At 41.6% G+C, this 20,765-nt stretch overlaps 1 protein-coding gene across 1 annotated transcript; it reads left to right on the top strand.

Annotated features, from left to right (window-relative positions):
- The first annotated feature begins 7,233 nt into the window (after positions 1-7,233).
- LOC106578104 (uncharacterized) lies at positions 7,234-15,447 on the top strand. The gene is made up of 3 exons (XM_045700522.2): positions 7,234-7,776; positions 13,079-13,528; positions 14,065-15,447. Exons 1-3 carry the CDS (start codon positions 7,611-7,613, stop codon positions 15,168-15,170), a joined length of 1,722 nt encoding a protein of 573 aa, XP_045556478.2. The 5' UTR covers positions 7,234-7,610; the 3' UTR covers positions 15,171-15,447.
- The last annotated feature ends 5,318 nt before the right edge of the window (positions 15,448-20,765 follow it).

The following is a 20,765-nucleotide window of genomic DNA, read 5'->3' on the forward strand; positions in this document are numbered from 1 at the left end:
GTAATAGTGGTATATAGGGTGGTGGTGGTGTGTAATAGTGGTATATAGGTGGTGGTGGTGTGTAATAGTGGTATATAGGTGGTGGTGGTGTGTAATAGTGGTATATAGGTGGTGGTGGTGTGTAATAGTGGTATATAGGTGGTGGTGGTGTGTAATAGTGGTATATAGGTGGGTGGTGGTGTGTAATAGTGGTATATAGATGGTGGTGGTGTGTAATAGTGGTATATAGGTGGTGGTGGTGTGTAATAGTGGTATATAGGTGGTGGTGGTGTGTAATAGTGGTATATAGATGGTGGTGGTGTGTAATAGTGGTATATAGATGGTGGTGGTGTGTAATAGTGGTATATAGATGGTGGTGGTGTGTAATAGTGGTATATAGGTGGTGGTGGTGTGTAATAGTGGTATATAGATGGTGGTGGTGTGTAATAGTGGTATATAGGTGGTGGTGGTGTGTAATAGTGGTATATAGGTGGTGGTGGTGTGTAATAGTGGTATATAGAGTGGTGGTGGTGTGTAATAGTGGTATATAGATGGTGGTGGTGTGTAATAGTGGTATATAGGTGGTGGTGGTGTGTAATAGTGGTATATAGATGGTGGTGGTGTGTAATAGTGGTATATAGGTGGTGGTGGTGTGTAATAGTGGTATATAGGTGGTGGTGGTGTGTAATAGTGGTATATAGGTGGTGGTGGTGTGTAATAGTGGTATATAGGTGGTGGTGGTGTGTAATAGTGGTATATAGGTGGTGGTGGTGTGTAATAGTGGTATATAGAGTGGTGGTGGTGTGTAATAGTGGTATATAGGTGGTGGTGGTGTGTAATAGTGGTATATAGAGGGTGGTGGTGTGTAATAGTGGTATATAGAGGGTGGTGGTGTGTAATAGTGGTATATAGATGGTGGTGGTGTGTAATAGTGGTATATAGAGTGGTGGTGGTGTGTAATAGTGGTATATAGAGTGGTGGTGGTGTGTAATAGTGGTATATAGGTGGTGGTGGTGTGTAATAGTGGTATATAGAGGGTGGTGGTGTGTAATAGTGGTATATAGGTGGTGGTGGTGTGTAATAGTGGTATATAGGTGGTGGTGGTGTGTAATAGTGGTATATAGATGGTGGTGGTGTGTAATAGTGGTATATAGGTGGTGGTGGTGTGTAATAGTGGTATATAGAGTGGTGGTGGTGTGTAATAGTGGTATATAGAGTGGTGGTGGTGTGTAATAGTGGTATATAGATGGTGGTGGTGGTGTGTAATAGTGGTATATAGGTGGTGGTGGTGGTGTGTAATAGTGGTATATAGGGGTGGTGGTGGTGTGTAATAGTGGTATATAGAGGTGGTGGTGTGTAATAGTGGTATATAGATGGTGGTGGTGTGTAATAGTGGTATATAGGTGGTGGTGGTGTGTAATAGTGGTATATAGAGTGGTGGTGTGTAATAGTGGTATATAGGTGGTGGTGGTGTGTAATAGTGGTATATAGGTGGTGGTGGTGTGTAATAGTGGTATATAGAGGGTGGTGGTGTGTAATAGTGGTATATAGATGGTGGTGGTGTGTAATAGTGGTATATAGGTGGTGGTGGTGGTGTGTAATAGTGGTATATAGATGGTGGTGGTGTGTAATAGTGGTATATAGGTGGTGGTGGTGGTGGTGTGTAATAGTGGTATATAGATGGTGGTGGTGTGTAATAGTGGTATATAGGTGGTGGTGGTGTGTAATAGTGGTATATAGGTGGTGGTGGTGGTGTGTAATAGTGGTATATAGGTGGTGGTGGTGTGTAATAGTGGTATATAGAGGGTGGTGGTGTGTAATAGTGGTATATAGAGGGTGGTGGTGTGTAATAGTGGTATATAGAGTGGTGGTGGTGTGTAATAGTGGTATATAGAGGGTGGTGGTGTGTAATAGTGGTATATAGAGGGTGGTGGTGTGTAATAGTGGTATATAGAGTGGTGGTGGTGTGTAATAGTGGTATATAGATGGTGGTGGTGTGTAATAGTGGTATATAGAGTGGTGGTGGTGTGTAATAGTGGTATATAGGTGGTGGTGGTGTGTAATAGTGGTATATAGGTGGTGGTGGTGTGTAATAGTGGTATATAGAGGGTGGTGGTGTGTAATAGTGGTATATAGAGTGGTGGTGGTGTGTAATAGTGGTATATAGGTGGTGGTGGTGTGTAATAGTGGTATATAGAGGGTGGTGGTGTGTAATAGTGGTATATAGAGGGTGGTGGTGTGTAATAGTGGTATATAGAGGGTGGTGGTGTGTAATAGTGGTATATAGAGGGTGGTGGTGTGTAATAGTGGTATATAGGTGGTGGTGGTGTGTAATAGTGGTATATAGGTGGTGGTGGTGTGTAATAGTGGTATATAGATGGTGGTGGTGTGTAATAGTGGTATATAGGTGGTGGTGGTGTGTAATAGTGGTATATAGAGGGTGGTGGTGTGTAATAGTGGTATATAGGTGGTGGTGGTGTGTAATAGTGGTATATAGATGGTGGTGGTGGTGTGTAATAGTGGTATATAGGTGGTGGTGGTGGTGTGTAATAGTGGTATATAGGTGGTGGTGGTGGTGTGTAATAGTGGTATATAGATGGTGGTGGTGTGTAATAGTGGTATATAGGTGGTGGTGGTGGTGTGTAATAGTGGTATATAGAGTGGTGGTGGTGGTGTGTAATAGTGGTATATAGAGGGTGGTGGTGTGTAATAGTGGTATATAGGTGGTGGTGGTGGTGTGTAATAGTGGTATATAGGTGGTGATGGTGGTGTGTAATAGTGGTATATAGGTGGTGGTGGTGGTGTGTAATAGTGGTATATAGGTGGTGGTGGTGGTGTGTAATAGTGGTGTATAGATGGTGGTGGTGTGTAATAGTGGTATATAGAGGGTGGTGGTGTGTAATAGTGGTATATAGATGGTGGTGGGGTGTAATAGTGGTATATAGGTGGTGGTGGTGGTGTGTAATAGTGGTATATAGAGGGTGGTGGTGTGTAATAGTGGTATATAGGTGGTGGTGGTGTGTAATAGTGGTATATAGATGTTAGGTGGTGGTGGTGTGTAATAGTGGTATATAGATGTTAGGTGGTGGTGGTGTGTAATAGTGGTATATAGAGGGTGGTGGTGGTGGTTTGTAATAGTGGTATATAGAGGGTGGTGGTGTGTAATAGTGGTATATAGATGGTGGTGGTGTGTAATAGTGGTATATAGAGGGTGGTGTGTAATAGTGGTATATAGATGGTGGTGGTGTATGTAGGTGGTGGTGGTGTGTAATAGGGGTATATAGATGTTAGGTGGTGGTGGTGTGTAATAGTGGTATATAGGTGCTGGTGTGTAATAGTGGTATATAGGTGGTGGTGGTGGGGTGTAATAGTGGTATATAGGTGGTGGTGTGTAATAGTGGTATATAGATGGTGGTGGTGTGTAATAGTGGTATATAGGTGGTGGTGTGTAATAGTGGTATATAGGTGGTGGTGTGTAATAGTGGTATATAGATGGTGGTGGTGTGTAATAGTGGTGTATAGGTGGTGGTGGTGTGTAATAGTGGTATATAGGTGGTGGTGGTGTGTAATAGTGGTATATAGAGGGTGGTGGTGTGTAATAGTGGTATATAGAGGGTGGTGGTGTGTAATAGTGGTATATAGGTGGTGGTGTGTAATAGTGGTATATAGGTGGTGGTGGTGTGTAATAGTGGTATATAGAGGGTGGTGGTGTGTAATAGTGGTATATAGGTGGTGGTGGTGGTGAAATGTTTTTCTTTTCCCCATTCCTTTTTTATATCACAGAATGTAACGTGATTGGCCACACTACCGGCAGCACCTTCTACTGGAGAATTGATCCATCTTCCATCCAGGGTTTGAACCAGTGTAACAGTGTAACATATTACAGCAGGGATGTTTACAGCAGGGATGCTTTACTATGTTTTACAGTAAGGAAAATATGCTGTAATATAGTTTACAGTACTATCTGCTGTAAAGCAAAATTATACTACTAAGCTCGTAACTGTTGTGCCAGTATAATGCTTTAATTTAACAGGGAATAGTTTTACAGTGCAGTAGGAGTGTGGCTTGTGGGAACTGGCTTTTGCCTAGACTATATCGTTTGGTGGAAGGATTAAATAAAACTAATTTACTTATTTAAAATAAAATATGAAAACATGTAAAAAAAATAATTCACAATTATGTTCGCAACCGTTTTATAAAAGCAATAAGACCCTTGAACCCGGGTATAATCGTGTGATAATTCCTTCCTAAGGGCCCGAGGCGAACAACCATTGGTCGGGAGTTATGACACGATAATCCCCGGGTCCTTATTAAGAGCACGCATTAAAGGTTAAAAAAATACATGTTTTGAGCAAAATAGTGTTTATTTTTATTTTTTTAGATACAACTGCAAACTTTAAGGAGTAGGGCATTCAAGGAGTTGGTTTGATGGGAAGTCGTGATGTCATCGCCCCCCCCCCCCCCCCCCCTGCCTGAGGAACAATAGAGAACAAAAGAGGAAAGCCCCCCCCCCCCCACTTGTGATGTCATGACTTACCTGGACCACCTATTGAGATGTGCTCTTTGTCAAGTAAATCAGATGTTAAATGAGGTGAAAAGGAGACTGGAGTGTTTTTCCAAATCCACTTCATTAACCTTATAGTTAAGCAATAAGGCACGAGGAGGTGTGGTATATGGCCAATATATCACGTCTAAGGACTGTTCTTATGCACAAACCCCTGAGGTACCTTATTGCTATTATAAACTGGTTACCAATGTAATTAGAGCAGTGAAAATAAATGTTTTGTCATACCCGTGGTCTATGGTCTGATATACCACAGCTGTCAGCCAATCAGCATTCAGGGCTTGAACCACCCAGTTAATAATTGAAAACATTCCTTACCCCAGGACACTTTAACGGGTGACTCTGCAGGAATATTAAGGAAAAAGGAGTACTCTGTTTCTCTAATATCTGATCATTTATTGACAGGACATACAAACAGGCTTACGTTTCTCTGTAATCGAGTGTCCCACTTGCCTTGTCTGGTTGAGTGCACACTGTCACATCAGTCCGAAGATGTTACAGACGTTAGGAGTCGCCTGTGTTACAATGTTTTGTCTTTTAATTCAGTTCATACAAGAAATAATCATCCTAGATCACCATATTATTTATTATAAATGTTTCTCCCACTTATCCATTTCCATTATTACTGGTCTGTAGCTTGTAGTAAGACTCTATCCACCTGGGGGCATTGTGTTTATCAGTGATGCGTGGGTTAACTCATAACCAGCGGGCCCTGGGGTTATATACGTGGGGTGGATGGGTTTAGGGTCATTAAATATTATGGTTGAAGGGCGGGTGGGTGATGGGCAGGTTGAATGAAGAGGAAACGATACGTTTTACAAAATCCATAAATATATTTAATGTGCAATTTATATAGGCTTCAATGAGGTTTTTCCTTCATTTGTTTAGGCTATCTGGTATTGTTATTTATTTGGGATCCCCATTTAGTTCCTGCCAAGGCAGCAGCTACTCTTCCTGGGGTCCAAACACACCAAAGCATCCACATTACATATAAAACAACAGATAAAACAGTGAACTATGTTTGTACTGAATGAGCTAAAGATAAAACAGTACATCATATAACATCCCTACACCACCACATATCCACAACATGTTCAATACCACCATACAACAAAATCACAATGTGTGTGTGTCTCTCTTCACAGTCCCTGTTGTTCAATAAGGTGCTATTTTTATCTGGGTTTTTTAAAATCTGATTCTACTGCTTGCATCAGTTACCTGATGTGGAATAGAGTTCCATGTATTCATGGCTCTATGTAGTACTGTGCACCTTCCATAGTCTGTTCTGGACTTGGGGACTGTGAAGAAACCTCTGGTGGCATGTCTTGTGGGGTATGCATGGGTGTCTGAGCTGTATGCTAGTATTTTAGTGCATAAACCTAAACTTTAAGGCTTAACTGTACACATGCCAAATAGCATACACAGCCAATCGCCAAATAATGCTTTTGGGGGGAACAGGCAGAAAGACAAAAAATGCTTTTGGGGGGAACAGGCAGAAAGACAAAAAATGCTTTTGGGAAAGGACAGAAAAAGTTAATATCAAGCCACGGAGGCAAAAGGGTGCTGTCTTCAAAAAAGCTGACAGTATTTCAACCACATAAAATATGAATCGAAGCTAAACTGAAATCTTATCAGAAACACGTTGGTTCGTTTTCGCAGCTTTCTTTTTCTTTACAACCGGTCAAACTGATGCCATTTGGACATTTTGATTAGAAAATCTTTCCCGTTTTTTTAAATTGTTGCGTTATTGTAATTTCTCCGCCGTCCCTAAATGTCTTTGCTCCGCGAAAGATGTCCGAGAACTTTAGATTGAAGCATTCATTCTATCGATCTAGTCATTTATTTTAGTCTTCTAGGGCAACATATAATTACAAAAGAGAAGCTACATGTGTCAAATTATAGACAAACTATAAGCAGAAAATATCTAAATCAGGCAACAGCAAAAAATCCTGCACCCCTGTCAATTTTTTTTCTATTGTCTTTGACTGTAGCCTATAGCGCATGTTCTATATTAGGTTAAGGTTAGGTGCAGGCCTCAGATTACTTTATCACGTATAAATCGGTGGTTTCTGATGGGTTATTAGCAATTGTGGGCGGATGCTGGTGAAGTAACAGCTGAATCGCGCACCATTAGTGTTTATACACTCACCACCCGCTGACACGAACAGAAGCAGACGATAATGCAGAATTGAAACTGAGCGTACATTTCTTTTTTTTCTTTTTTTGTGAAGGCCACGCGCTTCCTGAAAAACATGGAGCATTTCCAACCGATTGTGTCGAGAATAGGTGCACTACTCAAGGCTTTGATCAACAGTGTACACTAGTGCCACCTGCAGGTCAAAATAATTTTGAAAAGCCAAATTATTGAACAAAGACACACGCCGTAGCGAGTACGTTAGTGAAGCCAAAGACAGTACAGTATGAAGATTGGCAGAAACTGCATCTCTAATAGAAATCCCCGATCACGCTTGTAGGCGACGTCATGGCGACGTTGGCTAGCGAAAGTCATGCGTAGAAACACGTCATCGGGTCTAACGGGCTCTCGTGCCGAACTGCGCATGTGCACACTGTAAAACGCACTCCTTCGATATATATGTATGTGTGTGTGTGTGTGTGTGTGTGTATGTATGTGTATGTGTGTGTGTGTGTGTGTGTGTGTGTGTGTGTGTGTGTGTGTGTGTGTACTTTTTGACAAAAATGAAAACGTGTCAGTTTGTCACTTTCACGAGGTCTGAGTAATAACATGTTCAACTACTTAAGACATTGGCTCGAATCTAGGTTGTGCCTTTAGATTTCTAGATAATTAACAACTAAGACAGAATGTTACACTTCTCCCATTGATTTATCTAACCCGGCCTGCTTGGTCTGCTTCGCAAGCGTTCCCGGAAGTCTAGCAAAGTTGCGCCTCTGGGTTTATAGACTCTGTGGCGAAGCCTTTTTGTCTTCTACCAAACCACGATAAGAAATGTAAGCGTCCGCACAGTGCTTCTAAATAAACTTAGCGATTTCAACCCATGCTCCGGTATCATCACTACTGAATGTCCAGCTCTCTCCCTGTCAATTGAAAATGTATAAACTAGATGCGTTTCGTGTATTTTTAGATGAGCGTTTAACGGCGGCTGCTGTGGAGATTTTCGGGGCAGTTGAGAAAACGGTAGTAGAATACCAGGAGGAGAATGATCGGCTACGGAGACTGCTGCGGATCACACCAGAGATACAACTATGTAAAATAGGTTAGTATGTAGATCTACTGATTTAATACACATTTTAGGTAGCCAGCAGATCTGACCCGCTTGCTTTCAGCTGCACTAGGGTTAGACCGCATTCCTGTGTATATTAAAGGAAAGGTTCACCCATTTTGGATGTTATATTGATTTTGTACATCTCTGGGTGATGTTCTATCGATTCCCTGGGTCATTTAATGTTTTCATGTGTATCGGAGTTATCAAGCAGGCAGAAATCCATCTGTCACTATGTAGCACCGTGCTAAAGTCGCGCTCACTACACTGGAAGTTAATAGTAATACGACTTTTAGATCGCGAAAACGTCTGTCATATTTCAATACTGTCCGGTGTCATAACTCAGGACAATGTCTTCTCTTGAATGAGCCATTGATCATATTTTTGCGATATAAATGTGTAAATTCACAGCACATTTTTCCTATTTGTCTGCCTTTTTAGTCCAGGGTGCATTGTATGGTGCCGTTGCCAGAGATATTATAGAAAGGAGATAGGAATCCCCATGAATGGAGTAAATGTGTAACGCTCCACCCAGCAGAACATGTGGTAATCCCTACTGCCTCTGGCCTGGCGGACTCACTAAACACCAATGCATCTTTTGTAAATAATGTCTGAGTGTTGGAGTGTGCCCCTGGCTATACATACATACATTTTAAAAACAAGAAAATGGTGCCGTCGGATTTGCTTAATATGAGGAATTTGAAATCATTTATACTTTTAAAAGTATATTTTAGCAATTACATTTACTTTTGATACTTAAGTATATTTAAAACCAAATACTTAAACTTTTACTCAAATAGTATTTTACTGGGTGACTTTCACTTTTAATTGAGTAACTTTCTATTAAGGCATCTATACTTTTACTCATGTATGACAATCAAGTACTTTTTCCACCACTGCCCTATGGACTCCCATTCACTCCTTGAAGGAGAGCACTCCTTGTCCCAGAATCACCCAGAATGCACAGCGCGGCCGATTGCGGTAGCATGGGAAACGTTTCCCATCTCCTCAAAAGTGTCTCTGTCATTGAGAATGTTAGACTTCACTCAGTGAGGCACATCAATCTGCAGGTTGACCATGGTGAGACTGTAGACTCCTAAATTGATGGTGTAGTTTGTTTAGGTGATTTTACAACTAACTAGCTACTTCACATGCTGATATTGTCTTTGGTATTATTGTGTGTAGCTACGTTTGCTAGCTAGCCAGCCCATAGAGAGATAATTTCATTGTGGATTTTGTATTCGACTTGAGCTGCAACAGATTTCCACCACAGTTTTCCATGTTGCTACCAAACTTATTATAAACGCCAAAATTATTAAAAATTTGTTCACAAAAAAAAATATTGTTCTCACCTATTAGTGTTATTTAACACTGTAAATGAATTACATTATTTCTCATCCCTGGATTGTACGTTTCCTATCCATATCTCACGTCGGCTCCGTGGTGTCTTAATCTGCACATGAGTGCTGTCGGACCCTAGTGCAGCTGTAAGCAAGCGGTCGGATCTGCTGGCTAACTGTTTAGGCTAACAGTGATTACCATTATGGTGGCAGATAGCCTAAGGGTTAGTCTGATTAATCAGACTATAATACACTATTCATTTCCATATACAGCCTGAAACTATTGACTGCAAAATCCTGTAAAGGTTTCTTACAAGCCAGAGTGTTGAATAAATTACATTTTGAACTTACTTTACCGGTTGTCTATGGTGTTGGTCTTTCAGATGGTTGAAATATGAGACAAAATGTCAATAGGAAAGTATTGTTTACCCGATTTAAAAAAAATAATAATAATAATTTTTCAGAACGCTGGTACTGAAGTTGAAATTTCACCTGGCACAAGCGCAAAACCATGGACAACCGGTAAAGGAAATTCAAATGACATTTTATTCAACATGTCATTAGCTTCAGACTGTATATAGGTCAAATCAAACTTTATTTGTCACATGCACCGAATACAAGTGTAGACCTTACCGTGAAAGGCTTACATACAAGCCCTTAACCACCAGTGCAGTTAAAGAAGAGTTAAGAAAATATTTACCAAAAAACGAATGTAAAAAGTAACACAAAATATCAATAACGAGGCTATATACAGGGGTACCGATACCGAGTCAATATGCGGGGGTACAATAACACATATGGAATCATGTTGTAACCAAAAAAAAAAGTGTTAAACAAATCAAATATATTTTATATTTGAGATTCTTCAAAAACTTTTGATCGGTAGTGTACAATAATGTAATCTGTTCTTGCAAAGCGTGGTACATTTTCAACAAACTTTTACTTGCCAAATGGAAGGGACTGGTGTCGTTATTAATGAGGGGATTCGATTACGCTGTTCCGGGTTGCGTGACCAGGCGATCAAAGCCGGTGAGGGAGGTACGCTCTGCTCAAGTAGAACAGTAATCTACTTCGCTCGGTCGTACTGTCAACAACGCAGCATCCATTTGACATAAAACAGTTCAAAACGTGCTCACGTCAGCACAGCAATGTTTTTAGAATATTAATCCCTTAGCTTTCATAGTTTTCTATTTCTCAGAGCGGCTCAAGCAATTTCTCCAATTTCATAAAATTCAATTAATAGGAGCCGCCGCGTTGGTTGGGAATTTTTAGGAGGTGCATCAACCCATGGACAGAGCCGGACAGATAGTACGGCGGCCCATTGTGAAATATCGCAGCTCCCTGGCATTAAATCATAGAATCATTAGACTCTGAATTACGCTTTACTCCGCCTTCTCCTACCTGACTTTTGTTTTGAGTTGACTTCGCTGTCGGCCAGAGCCGATCACTCCGCTTATGCCCAGGAGGTATCCTAATTCCAAAACAAATGCAATCACTTTTCTCCCGTGCAAACACAGCCCATCCGGACAACTGAGCCAGTTTAATTTTTTATTTTATTTATTAAACCTTTTATTTAACTAGGCAAGTCAGTTAAGAACAAATTCTTATTTACAATGACGGCCTACCACGGCCAAACCCTAACGACGTTGGGCCAATTGTGTGCCGCCCTATGTGACTCCCAATCACTTCGGTTGTGATACATCCTGGAATCGAACTAGGGTCTGTAGTGACGCCTCTAGCGCGGAGATGCAGTGCCTTAGACTGCCTCGCCACTCGGGAGCCCCAAATCGAATCCCCTCAATCTCTCGTGGACAGACAACCAAATGATGCAAGATTTTAGTTTTGGGTTAACTAAAATTAGTGACTAAATTACACAAAATTGTAGTTTTAGGTTAACTGGGATTAATGTCTTATAAACGTCTGTTTCTAGTTCCAGATGTAACTTCGCTAGGTAAAGTTCCGCCTTATCTCAGCTCACTGGTCACCATAACAACACCCACCCGTAGCACGCGCTCCAGCAGGTATATCTCACTGGTCATCCCCAAAGCCAACATCTCCTTTGGCTGCCTCTCCATCCAGTTCTGCACACAGCCCATCTGTAAATAGCCCATGCAATCTACCTACCTCATCCCCATATTGTTTTTATTTACCTTTTTGCTCTTTTGCACACCAGTATCTCTACTTGCACATCATCATCTGCACATCTATCACTCCAGTGTTAATTTGCTAAATTGTAATTACTTCGCTACTATGGCCTATTTAACGCCTTACCTCCTCACGCCATTTGCACACACTGTATATAGACTTTTCTATTGTGTTATTGACTGTACGTTTGTTTATTCCATGTGTAACTCTGTGTTGTTGTTTGTGTCGCAGTGCTTTGCTTTATCTTGGCCAGGTCGCAGTTGTAAATGAGAACTTGTTCTCAACTGGCCTACCAGGTTAAATAAAGGTGAAATAATAAAAAAAAAATAATAATAATAACTTGTTTTTTTCCTTGTATTTTTTTGGTGCAAGACCAAAACATGCCACTTAGTGGCAGTAAAACAACAGTTCAACAGTTAAAGACTAAACAACAGAAAAGTTCAAAAACATTGAGTGGGTCAAACTTGAGTCTGAGGGGTTAAATAGAGCAAATATGTAATATTTTAAACTGAGTTTCTCTGAGCCTATTGCAGGGGAAAGGGATTTTTATAGAGTTGATAGCATTTGTGTTTTAGGTCACACTGAGTGTTTTAGGTCACACTGAGTGACACATTGTCATCTTCAACATGTGGCCTCTTAGGAATGGCTTGTTCCAGAAAATATGCTTTAGCTATACCGCTGGAGGTTGGAACCCGCTTGGCTATATAGATCAGAGATTCTGTTAATAATTTAAGTGTTCTATTTAATTAATTATGTGGTATATACAGTACATTCGGAAAGTATTCAGACCCCTTGACTTTTTCCACATTTTGTTACGTTAGCCGTATTCTAAAATGGATTAAATAAAAAAAATATCCTCATCAATCTACACACAATTCTCCATAATGGAAAAGCAAAACCATGTTTTTATAAATGTTGCACATTTATAAAAAATTAAAACAGAAATACTTTATTTACATTAAGTATTCAGACCCTTTGCTATGATACTTGAAATTGAGCTCAGGTGCATCCTGTTTTCATTGATCACACTTGAGATGTTTCTACAACTTGATGGGAGTCTACCTGTGGTAAATTCAGGGAGGTGACCAAGAACCCGATGGTCACTCTGACAGAGCTCCAGAGTTCCTCTGTGGAGATGGGAGAACCTTCCAGAAGGACAACCATCTCTGCAGAACTTCACAAATCAGGCTAATTTTTGGTAGAGTGGCCAGACGGGAGCCACTCCTCAGTAAAAGGTACATAACATCCTGCTTTGAGTTTGCCAAAAGGCACCTAAAGGACTATCATACCATGAAAAACAAGATTCTCTGGTCTGATGAAACCAAGATTGAACTCTTTGGCCTGAATGCCAAGCGTTACGTCTGGATGAAACCTGACACCATCCCGACGGTGAAACATGCTGGTGGCAGCATCATGCTGTGGGGATGTTTTTCAGCTGCAGGGACTGGGAGACTAGAAAGGATCAAGGGAAAGATGAACAGAGCAAAGTACAGAGATCCTTGATGAAAACCTGCTCCAGAGTGCTTAGGACCTCAGACCCGAGGTGAAAGTTCACCTCGGACTTGAACCCGATCTAACATCTCTGGAGAGACCTGAAAATAGCTGTGCAGCGACACTCCCCATCCAACCTGACAGAGCTTGAGAGGATCTGCAGAGAAGAATGGGAGAAACTCTCCAAATACAGGTGTGCCAAGCTTGATCAATTTTAGAATAAGGCTGAAAACGTAACAAAATGAGGAAAAAGTCAAGGGATCTGAATAGTTTCCGAATGCACTGTAGATAACGTCTGCTCTTCCTCTCCTTCCCTCTAGACCCCCTGCAGTTCTCTGTCTCTGAAGAGCAGGTTCCCCCTGAGCAGCAGGACTGTGAGCAGGAGTGGAGCCCCAGTCTGGGGCAGGAGGACCCAGAGACCACACAGATTAAAGAGGAAGAGGAGGAAGTCAGGACCAGTCAGGAGGAAGAGCAGCTTCAAGGGCTTGTTGATACCAAAGACTCCATATTCACTCCTTCCTGTGTGAGAAGTGAATGTGATCAGATGGACCAACATCAAGAAGCCATACTAGCTGAACACCCAACTCTCAGTCCACTGAAAACGTCTAAACTACAGTTGTTTCGTGTGTTGTTAAATGGATGTTTAACAGCATCTGCTGCTGTGGAGATTCTTGGTGCGGTTGAGGAAACTGTAGCAGAGTACCAGGAAGAGAATGATCTGCTACGGAGACTGCTGGGGAGGACACCAGAGATAAAACTATGTAGAATAGGTTCGTATGTATATTTACTGATAGTTAGCTATAGTTCTAGTAAATTAATAAACTGTTTTGGCTTTGATCACTATTTTAATTAGTAGTTTTATTACTTTTACCGTGAATGCATAAAAATACCCCCAATGTACCAATGCTTTCCCTGGACAGCAGTGTCACAAATCTTTTCCATTTAACGAGTGTGTTAAATTCTATCTGAACTTGCTCTGAAAGATTTTCTGATTTATTCAACATCCCTTTTGATAAAGCTCAGGATGACGATTTGGTCAAGTGTTAAAAAACGTTTTATCTAGAAACAGTTGTGATTACGGTTTTGTAAACTTTGAACACAACTTAATTATCATCCAAAAATAACTTTACAAATACAAAAGATAAAACAGATTTACACAGAGGTTTTTGTGTAACACGGCTTCGAGACAATGTTTTTTTGGGGTTCCTTCTCGAGTTTCCATTAGCTAAAAATGTGAAATGTTATTGTGCACTCAGGCATGTCTAAAGAGTGAATTGGTAACCTCTGCTCCTCTCCTTCCCTCCAGACTCCCTGCAGCTCTCTGTCTCTGAAGAGGAGGTTCCCCCTGAGCAGCAGCACTGTGAGCAGGAGTGGAGTCCCAGTCTGGGGCAGGAGGACCCAGAGCCCACACAAATTAAAGAGGAACAGGAGGAAGTCAGGACCAGTCAGGAGGAAGAGCAGATTCAAAGTCTGGAGCCTGATGTCATAGAATTCAAATTCACTCCTTCCTGTGTGAAAAGTGAATGTGATCAGGAGGACCCAGTTCAGTCCCTGACTCTTCCCCAAACCCAGACTGTGGAGAACAGAGAGAGTGACTCTAAACCAGTGGATCTCAAACCTTTTGGCACTGTGACCCACATTAAGGATCTTGCCATTCCCTGTGACCCTCCAGATAATCAAAACAATGCCTCCAGCCACAGTTCAGCTGTAAGCAGCGACCCAGTAGGACTTGACAGCAGCCCACCATTGAGGAAACACCAATCCAAACACAGCACCACTTCTAAAACAACTCACAGCTGCCGTGATTGTGGGAAAAGCTTCAGTATCAAGAAGGACCTAACCAGGCATAAACTGATTCACACAGGAGAGAAACCATTTAGCTGTGGTGACTGTGGGAAAAGCTTCAGTCAGAAGGGAGATTTAGGGAGGCACAAACTGACTCACACAGGAGAGAAACCTTTTAGTTGTGGTGACTGTGGGAAAAGATTCAATTGCCACTGGCTCCTAACCAGACATAAACTGACTCACACAGGAGAGAAACCATTTAGCTGTGGTGACTGTGGGAAAAGCTTCAATCAGAAGGGTCACCTGAACTTGCACATATTGACTCACACAGGAATAAAACCATTTAGCTGTGGTGACTGTGGGAAAAGCTTCAATCAGAAGGGTCACCTGAACTTTCATATACGGACTCACACAGGAGTGAAACCATTTAGCTGTGAGGTCTGCGATAAAAGCTTCAGATACAAGGGCACCCTAGCCGAACATATACAGATTCACAAAGGAGAGAAACAACATGGCTGCTCAATCTGTGCTAAAAGTTTCACTCATAAAACAAATCTTCTGAGGCATGTGGATAAAGTCCACAAAGGAAGAAAACGGGGAAAAAACCTGAAAGACGAAAGAAAATGAGGACAAAGATGTTCAGTCAGAAGATGGGAATAACTGGCAGGATGTGGACAACACTTTTAGGAAAGCAAAGCAAATCTGGATCATTCATGCTTTGGGGTTCAGATGAAAAGGTGGTGTGATCAAATGGTACATAGTGTTGTAGTAAGGTCACAGGTCTGCTGATCAAAATATTGTTGACGTTTTCACGGAATTACAAAAAGGAATTCCTGGGCATTTGTTTAGTAATTTCTCTCATAATGTCTGATATTATTGATGCATAAAATACAATTCCAGAAAAGGTCTCCTTGTCAGTTGCCTTAATAAACCTCCAAGAGTATGTCTCAACAGATTTCACCTAATGCTGCTCATTCATGATATTGATTTAATCTTGTATAGAGTAATGATATACAGTTGACTCCTGGTGGAGAATGTATTCTCCCAGATCAGCCTAAACCGCTGTTTGTCGACGTCCTCTGCGTTTATTTTCAGCAAACTTAACAAACTCTTCCACCAAGGCACCTGCAAGTTCCCGGATATTTCTGGGGGGAATGGACCTAGCCCTCACCCTCCGATCCAACAGGTCCCAGATGTGCTCAATGGGATTGAGATCTGGGCTCTTCGCTGGCCATGGCAGAACACTGACATTCCTGTCTTGCAGGAAATCACGCACAGAACGAGCAGTATGGCTGGTGGCATTGTCATGCTGGAGGGTCATGTCATGATGAGCCTGCAGGAAGGGTACCACATGAGGGAGGTAGATGTCTTCTCTGTAACGCACAACGTTGAGTTTGCCTGCAATGACGACAAGCTCAGTCCGATGATGCTGTGACACACCGCCCCAGACCATGACGGACCCTCCAAGTCGATCCCGCTCCAGAGTACAGGCCTCAGTGTAACGCTCATTCCTTCGACGATAAACGCGAATCCGACCATCACCCCATGTGAGACAAAACCGCGACTCGTCAGTGAAGAGCACTTTTTGCCAGTCCTGTCTGGTCCAGCGACGGTGGGTTTGTGCCCATAGGCGACGTTGTTGCCGGTGATGTCTGGTGAGGACCTGCCTTACAACAGGCCTACAAGCCCTCAGGCCAGCCTCTCTCAGCCTATTGCGGACAGTCTGAGCACTGATGGAGGGATTCCTGGTGTAACTCGGGCAGTTGTTGTTGCCATCCTGTACCTGTCCCGCAGCCCTGTTTCTGGGTTCGCCACCCACTAGAATTACGACTTTTCAATTGTTTTTGACTAGATCATGTAAGTAGAATGCTTCCACAAGTTACCAAAGCCAGAAAAAAAAATGGCTATATTGTAAAAATGTATGAAAATAAAAATCAGCTTTTGGTCTTAATTTAAGGTTAGGGTTAAGCATAAGGTTAGCTGTGTGGAGTAAGGTTATGTTTAAAATCGCATTTGAAAAAGATAAATTGTAGAAATAGGCGGGGTCTATGACTTTATGGCTGTGGTAACTAGCGACGACCACTTCGATTTGATTTTTGCCTTCATTGTGTGGAGTAAAGACATGTTGACAACCAGGCTACCGAACTCTCATTCCACTGAAAATGTGTAAACTACAGTTGTTGCATGTGTTTTTATTACATTTTTATTGTAACCCCAGACAAGCACACCTGACTCAACTTGTGAACTAATCATCAAGCCCCTGAGGAGTTGAATGAGGGCTACAACGAAGTTGGGTAACGCTGCCCCAGAGTACCACAGTATGAGTCATATTACCCATAAAACCTAGCGGTCAAACAAGAAAATGGTTCCAATCGTTTTTCCAGCATACATTTTTTTCCTCATAGTGGATTTTAGAAACACTTAAATAAGTGCTGTGTTTCATGTCAACTTACCCTGGCGTGACGTTTTGATAACCGTGTGAATCTCTCTAGGACAAGGTGACTTTTATCAATATAGTCGGCTCTATTTACACCCCAAAATGAAATCCTAATTATCTGCTAATGTGGCTATCACAAAGAACTACACATGCCATGATGATCTGCATGAGACTGCCGAATCGAGGCAAAGGTAAGAATCTCTGGATTATGTTAGCAAAGTTTTGTATTGAATAAATTGGCTATATTAGTTTAAATTGACAATTCTGTAAATTGTCCTGTGCAAGTTTTAAATTGACACCATACCTGTTAGTAAAGGTGTCCACTAGAGATGACGTAAGAGCTTGCAGGGATTTGCAGTCTTGCATGATGTCTACTTTAACGCTAATTAGTATTTTCGAATCTAAGAGTAAATAGAGCCGAATATATTGCCAAAAGTTACCTTGTCCGAGAGAGATTTACATGGTTATCAAAACGTCACACCAGGGTAAGCCTACGTGAAACACAGCCCTTATTTTAAGCGTTTCTAAAATAAATAAATGGTAAAGAAAAACGATTGGAACCGTTTTACGGTATTATGACACCACCACCGTATGACTGAGTTCTAGTAATCTGAGTCGTAGTGCACCGGTTGATGGCCTGTGACGTGAATGGACAAAAGCGGTGAGGGAGGACCGCCCTTCACAAATCGGCGTCACTCGGTCATGTTATCAGTAAGGCAGCATGGTGCATCATGGTACAACATCTCTTTTCCATAAAATATATGTTCACGTTTTCATTGGGAAGGCAAATAAAGCATTTTATCAAAAGCAATCACTTCTGTTTGTGAAAACACAGAATCCTACTCATTACTCCAAGTTCTTAATCTAGCCTAGGCTACATAACTTTTGACATGGGCTTTGAACGGGCACTGGGTCACACCCAGGAGGCTGTTCCAAAACAATGCAATCACTTTTCACCCAATACAACTCCTCACACCGGGGTAACCCGGGACAGATAATCAAATCCCTTCAATTCCTATAGCATTTTAAACAACCCTGTGGATCATTCTCCGACAACACTGAATGCAGGTCAAAACTACTGTATCACCCGAGTAAGGGATAATCAACGAGGGGCTGTGAGTTCTCTAGAAAATAATGAACGATGTGAAAGGTCGGAGAACGGATACAAACTGGGAGACTAAGGCCTAGATTCAATCAGATCGAGCATCAACCGGCAATAGCTATTTTTGTTACCTTTACTTAACTGACAGCCAAACCTGGACGACACTGGGCCAATTGTGCGCCGCCCTATGGGACTCCCAATCACAGCCGGATGTGATGCAGCCTGGATTTGAACCAGGTACTGTAGTGACACCACTGAGATGCAGTGCCTTAGACTGCTGCACCATTCGGGAGCTCCCCTAAAACCTGCAGAGCTGACGTTTTGCCAATGTCTGAGGTGTAATTGTGTTGCAGCTGTCAAAGCAGTGAGAAAATTCTCTTGATCGTTGTCAGGAAACCACACCTGGTAAACGCATGAGGTAAGGTTAACTTATGCTTCCCAGTGAAATACTTACACCATCGTTTCTAAAATGTTGGCTCAGCATTCCCGAACAGTCCCATTACCAGTCAGAATGTTGAACAAACTGACTTTACCTATTGTCCGCTGATTTTTGTCCCTATGTCGGAGGTAATCTGATACAAATATCTAACAGGGAAGTGTTATCAACCCGACCTTCAGTAAACTGGTTTGTATTTCAGTTTTTTTTTTTTTCAATACTGATGCAATTCGCACTGTGACAAAACACTTGCACAATATGTCCGAGCCTAACTGAACCACAGACCAAAGGGCGAACACTTCCAGCTGATTGTGAGGAAACGTGCTTCGGTCGACTACGTTCGGTTACATTCGGCTGTTGTTTACATATTGTGCATCACGTGCAATGCGTCAAGAGATTGAAAATACAAGCGACAGAACCTACCGGAGCTGTGGATATCCTATCTCTCCACCTCCTATTGCCAAAAGGACCAACAGCATGTACAACTGGTAAAGGAAGTGTAAATATAATTTTATTAAACATTCTGGTTTGTAGAGACTATTGCGTCTTTTTAAGAGCAACTAGAGAGAATGTAGTAGACGGTATGTGTTAAAAGGTGATTGATGAGCTATTTCTGTGTCATGTGTTTATGGTGTGCTTATGTAACATGATAGCACAGCGGTTTCTGCGAAGTAAAGCAAATGTTTGCAATATAAAGTAATGGCCTGATGATTGATGTGTGGTGACCTTGTTGAACTGAAAGAAAATGTGTTTGAAAAATGTGAAACGGTTGGGAATGTTTGTAGTGAATGGGGGAGGCCTGAGTTTGAGCTGTTTGAAAAATGTGAAACAGTTGGACATTTTTGTAGTGAACTTATTGAGCAGTTGGGTAGCTTGTGACCCCTTGTATAATGAAAAAGTAATTTCCAGGGTAGGTCTGCCTGAGCATAAGTAGATAAACTACAGAAAACATGTCTCCTAGACCAATTCTAGGTGTATTGTGTCCTTCATGTCTAGGACACGATGACAAAACTATCTTAAGCCATTTTCTCCAAATCCTCATCTTCTTCAAGCTGTGAGCTCCTCAGACAATGTCTCTTCCACGCTGGATCTCCAGGGCCTTCCAGGTTTTCTATGTTTTCTTCTCCATGATAGATCAACCTTCTTGCCGTTAAGTCCAAGTTATGTCTTGAGGACAGAAGGGCCCATGTTCGTAAATGTTCATGATGGTGGAAAAACCGCTGTACTTGTTTCATCATATCAAGCACTTTAAAATAATCTCCCCACCTGAAGCTAAAGTCAGGCACAAAATAGTTGACCTATGTGCATGCTTTTGAAGATGCATATTAACTAACAGATTTGGTGGCATTTGAGCTATTGAATTCAGAACAACCTAAAATTGTAATTTGGAGTCTGGACTATATGCCACTGAAGAGATTCTGATGGCTTTCAAATCATCTCGCCTGCAGACTTCCTCTTCCAATGCGTACCCCGGCAGGGATGTTCCACTTAGGGCCTGTTTGATCTGACTTAGAGCAAGTCTTAAGCGCACTCTCAAATGTTGTTTTTTGACATCATTGTAAGCCTGCCACACACACACTATACGATACATAATAATGAGTGTGTTTTTGTCACAACCCGGCTTGTGGGAAGTGACAAAGAGCTCTTATAGGACCAGGGTACAAATAATAATAATCAATAATTTTGCTCTTAATTTAGCCATTTTACATAACTTTATTTGTTAATAGAAAATTGTGAATAACTCACCACATGTTAATGAGAAGGGTGTGCTTGAAAGGATGCTCATATCTCTGTAATGTTGGGTAGTATTGGAGAGAGTCTCAGTCTTAAATCATTTTCTACACACAGTCTGTGCCTGTATTTAGTTGTCATGCTAGTGAGGGCTGAGAATCCACTCTCACATCGGTACGTGGTTGAAAAGGGCATCAGTGTCTTAACAGCGTGATTTGCCAAGGCAGGATACTCTCAGCGCAGCTCAATCCAGAAATCTGGCAGTGGCTTCTGATTAAATTCAATTTTCACAGAACCGCTTGTTGCAATTTCGATGAGGCTCTCTTGTTCAGATATCAGTAAGTGGACTGGAGGCATGAAAGGATAATGAATCCAGTTGTTTGTGTCGTCCGTTTCGGGAAAGTACCTGCGTAATTGCGCACCCAACTCACTCAGGTGCTTCGCCATATCACATTTGACATTGTCCATAAACTTGAGTTAATTTGCACACAAAAAAAATCATACAATGATGGAAAG

This window comes from Salmo salar, chromosome 18 (assembly GCF_965601325.2).
Source record: "Salmo salar chromosome 18, fSalSal1, whole genome shotgun sequence".
NCBI lineage: Eukaryota > Metazoa > Chordata > Actinopteri > Salmoniformes > Salmonidae > Salmo > Salmo salar.

Excerpts from the sequence above, each read along its gene's own strand:
- LOC106578104 (XM_045700522.2), top strand. The coding sequence starts at position 7,611 with ATGTATAAACTAGATGCGTTTCGTGTATTTTTAGATGAGCGTTTAACG. Across the intron at positions 7,777-13,078 it reads GATACAACTATGTAAAATAG|ACCCCCTGCAGTTCTCTGTC; the intron begins GTTAGTATGTAG and ends CCTTCCCTCTAG. Across the intron at positions 13,529-14,064 it reads GATAAAACTATGTAGAATAG|ACTCCCTGCAGCTCTCTGTC; the intron begins GTTCGTATGTAT and ends CCTTCCCTCCAG.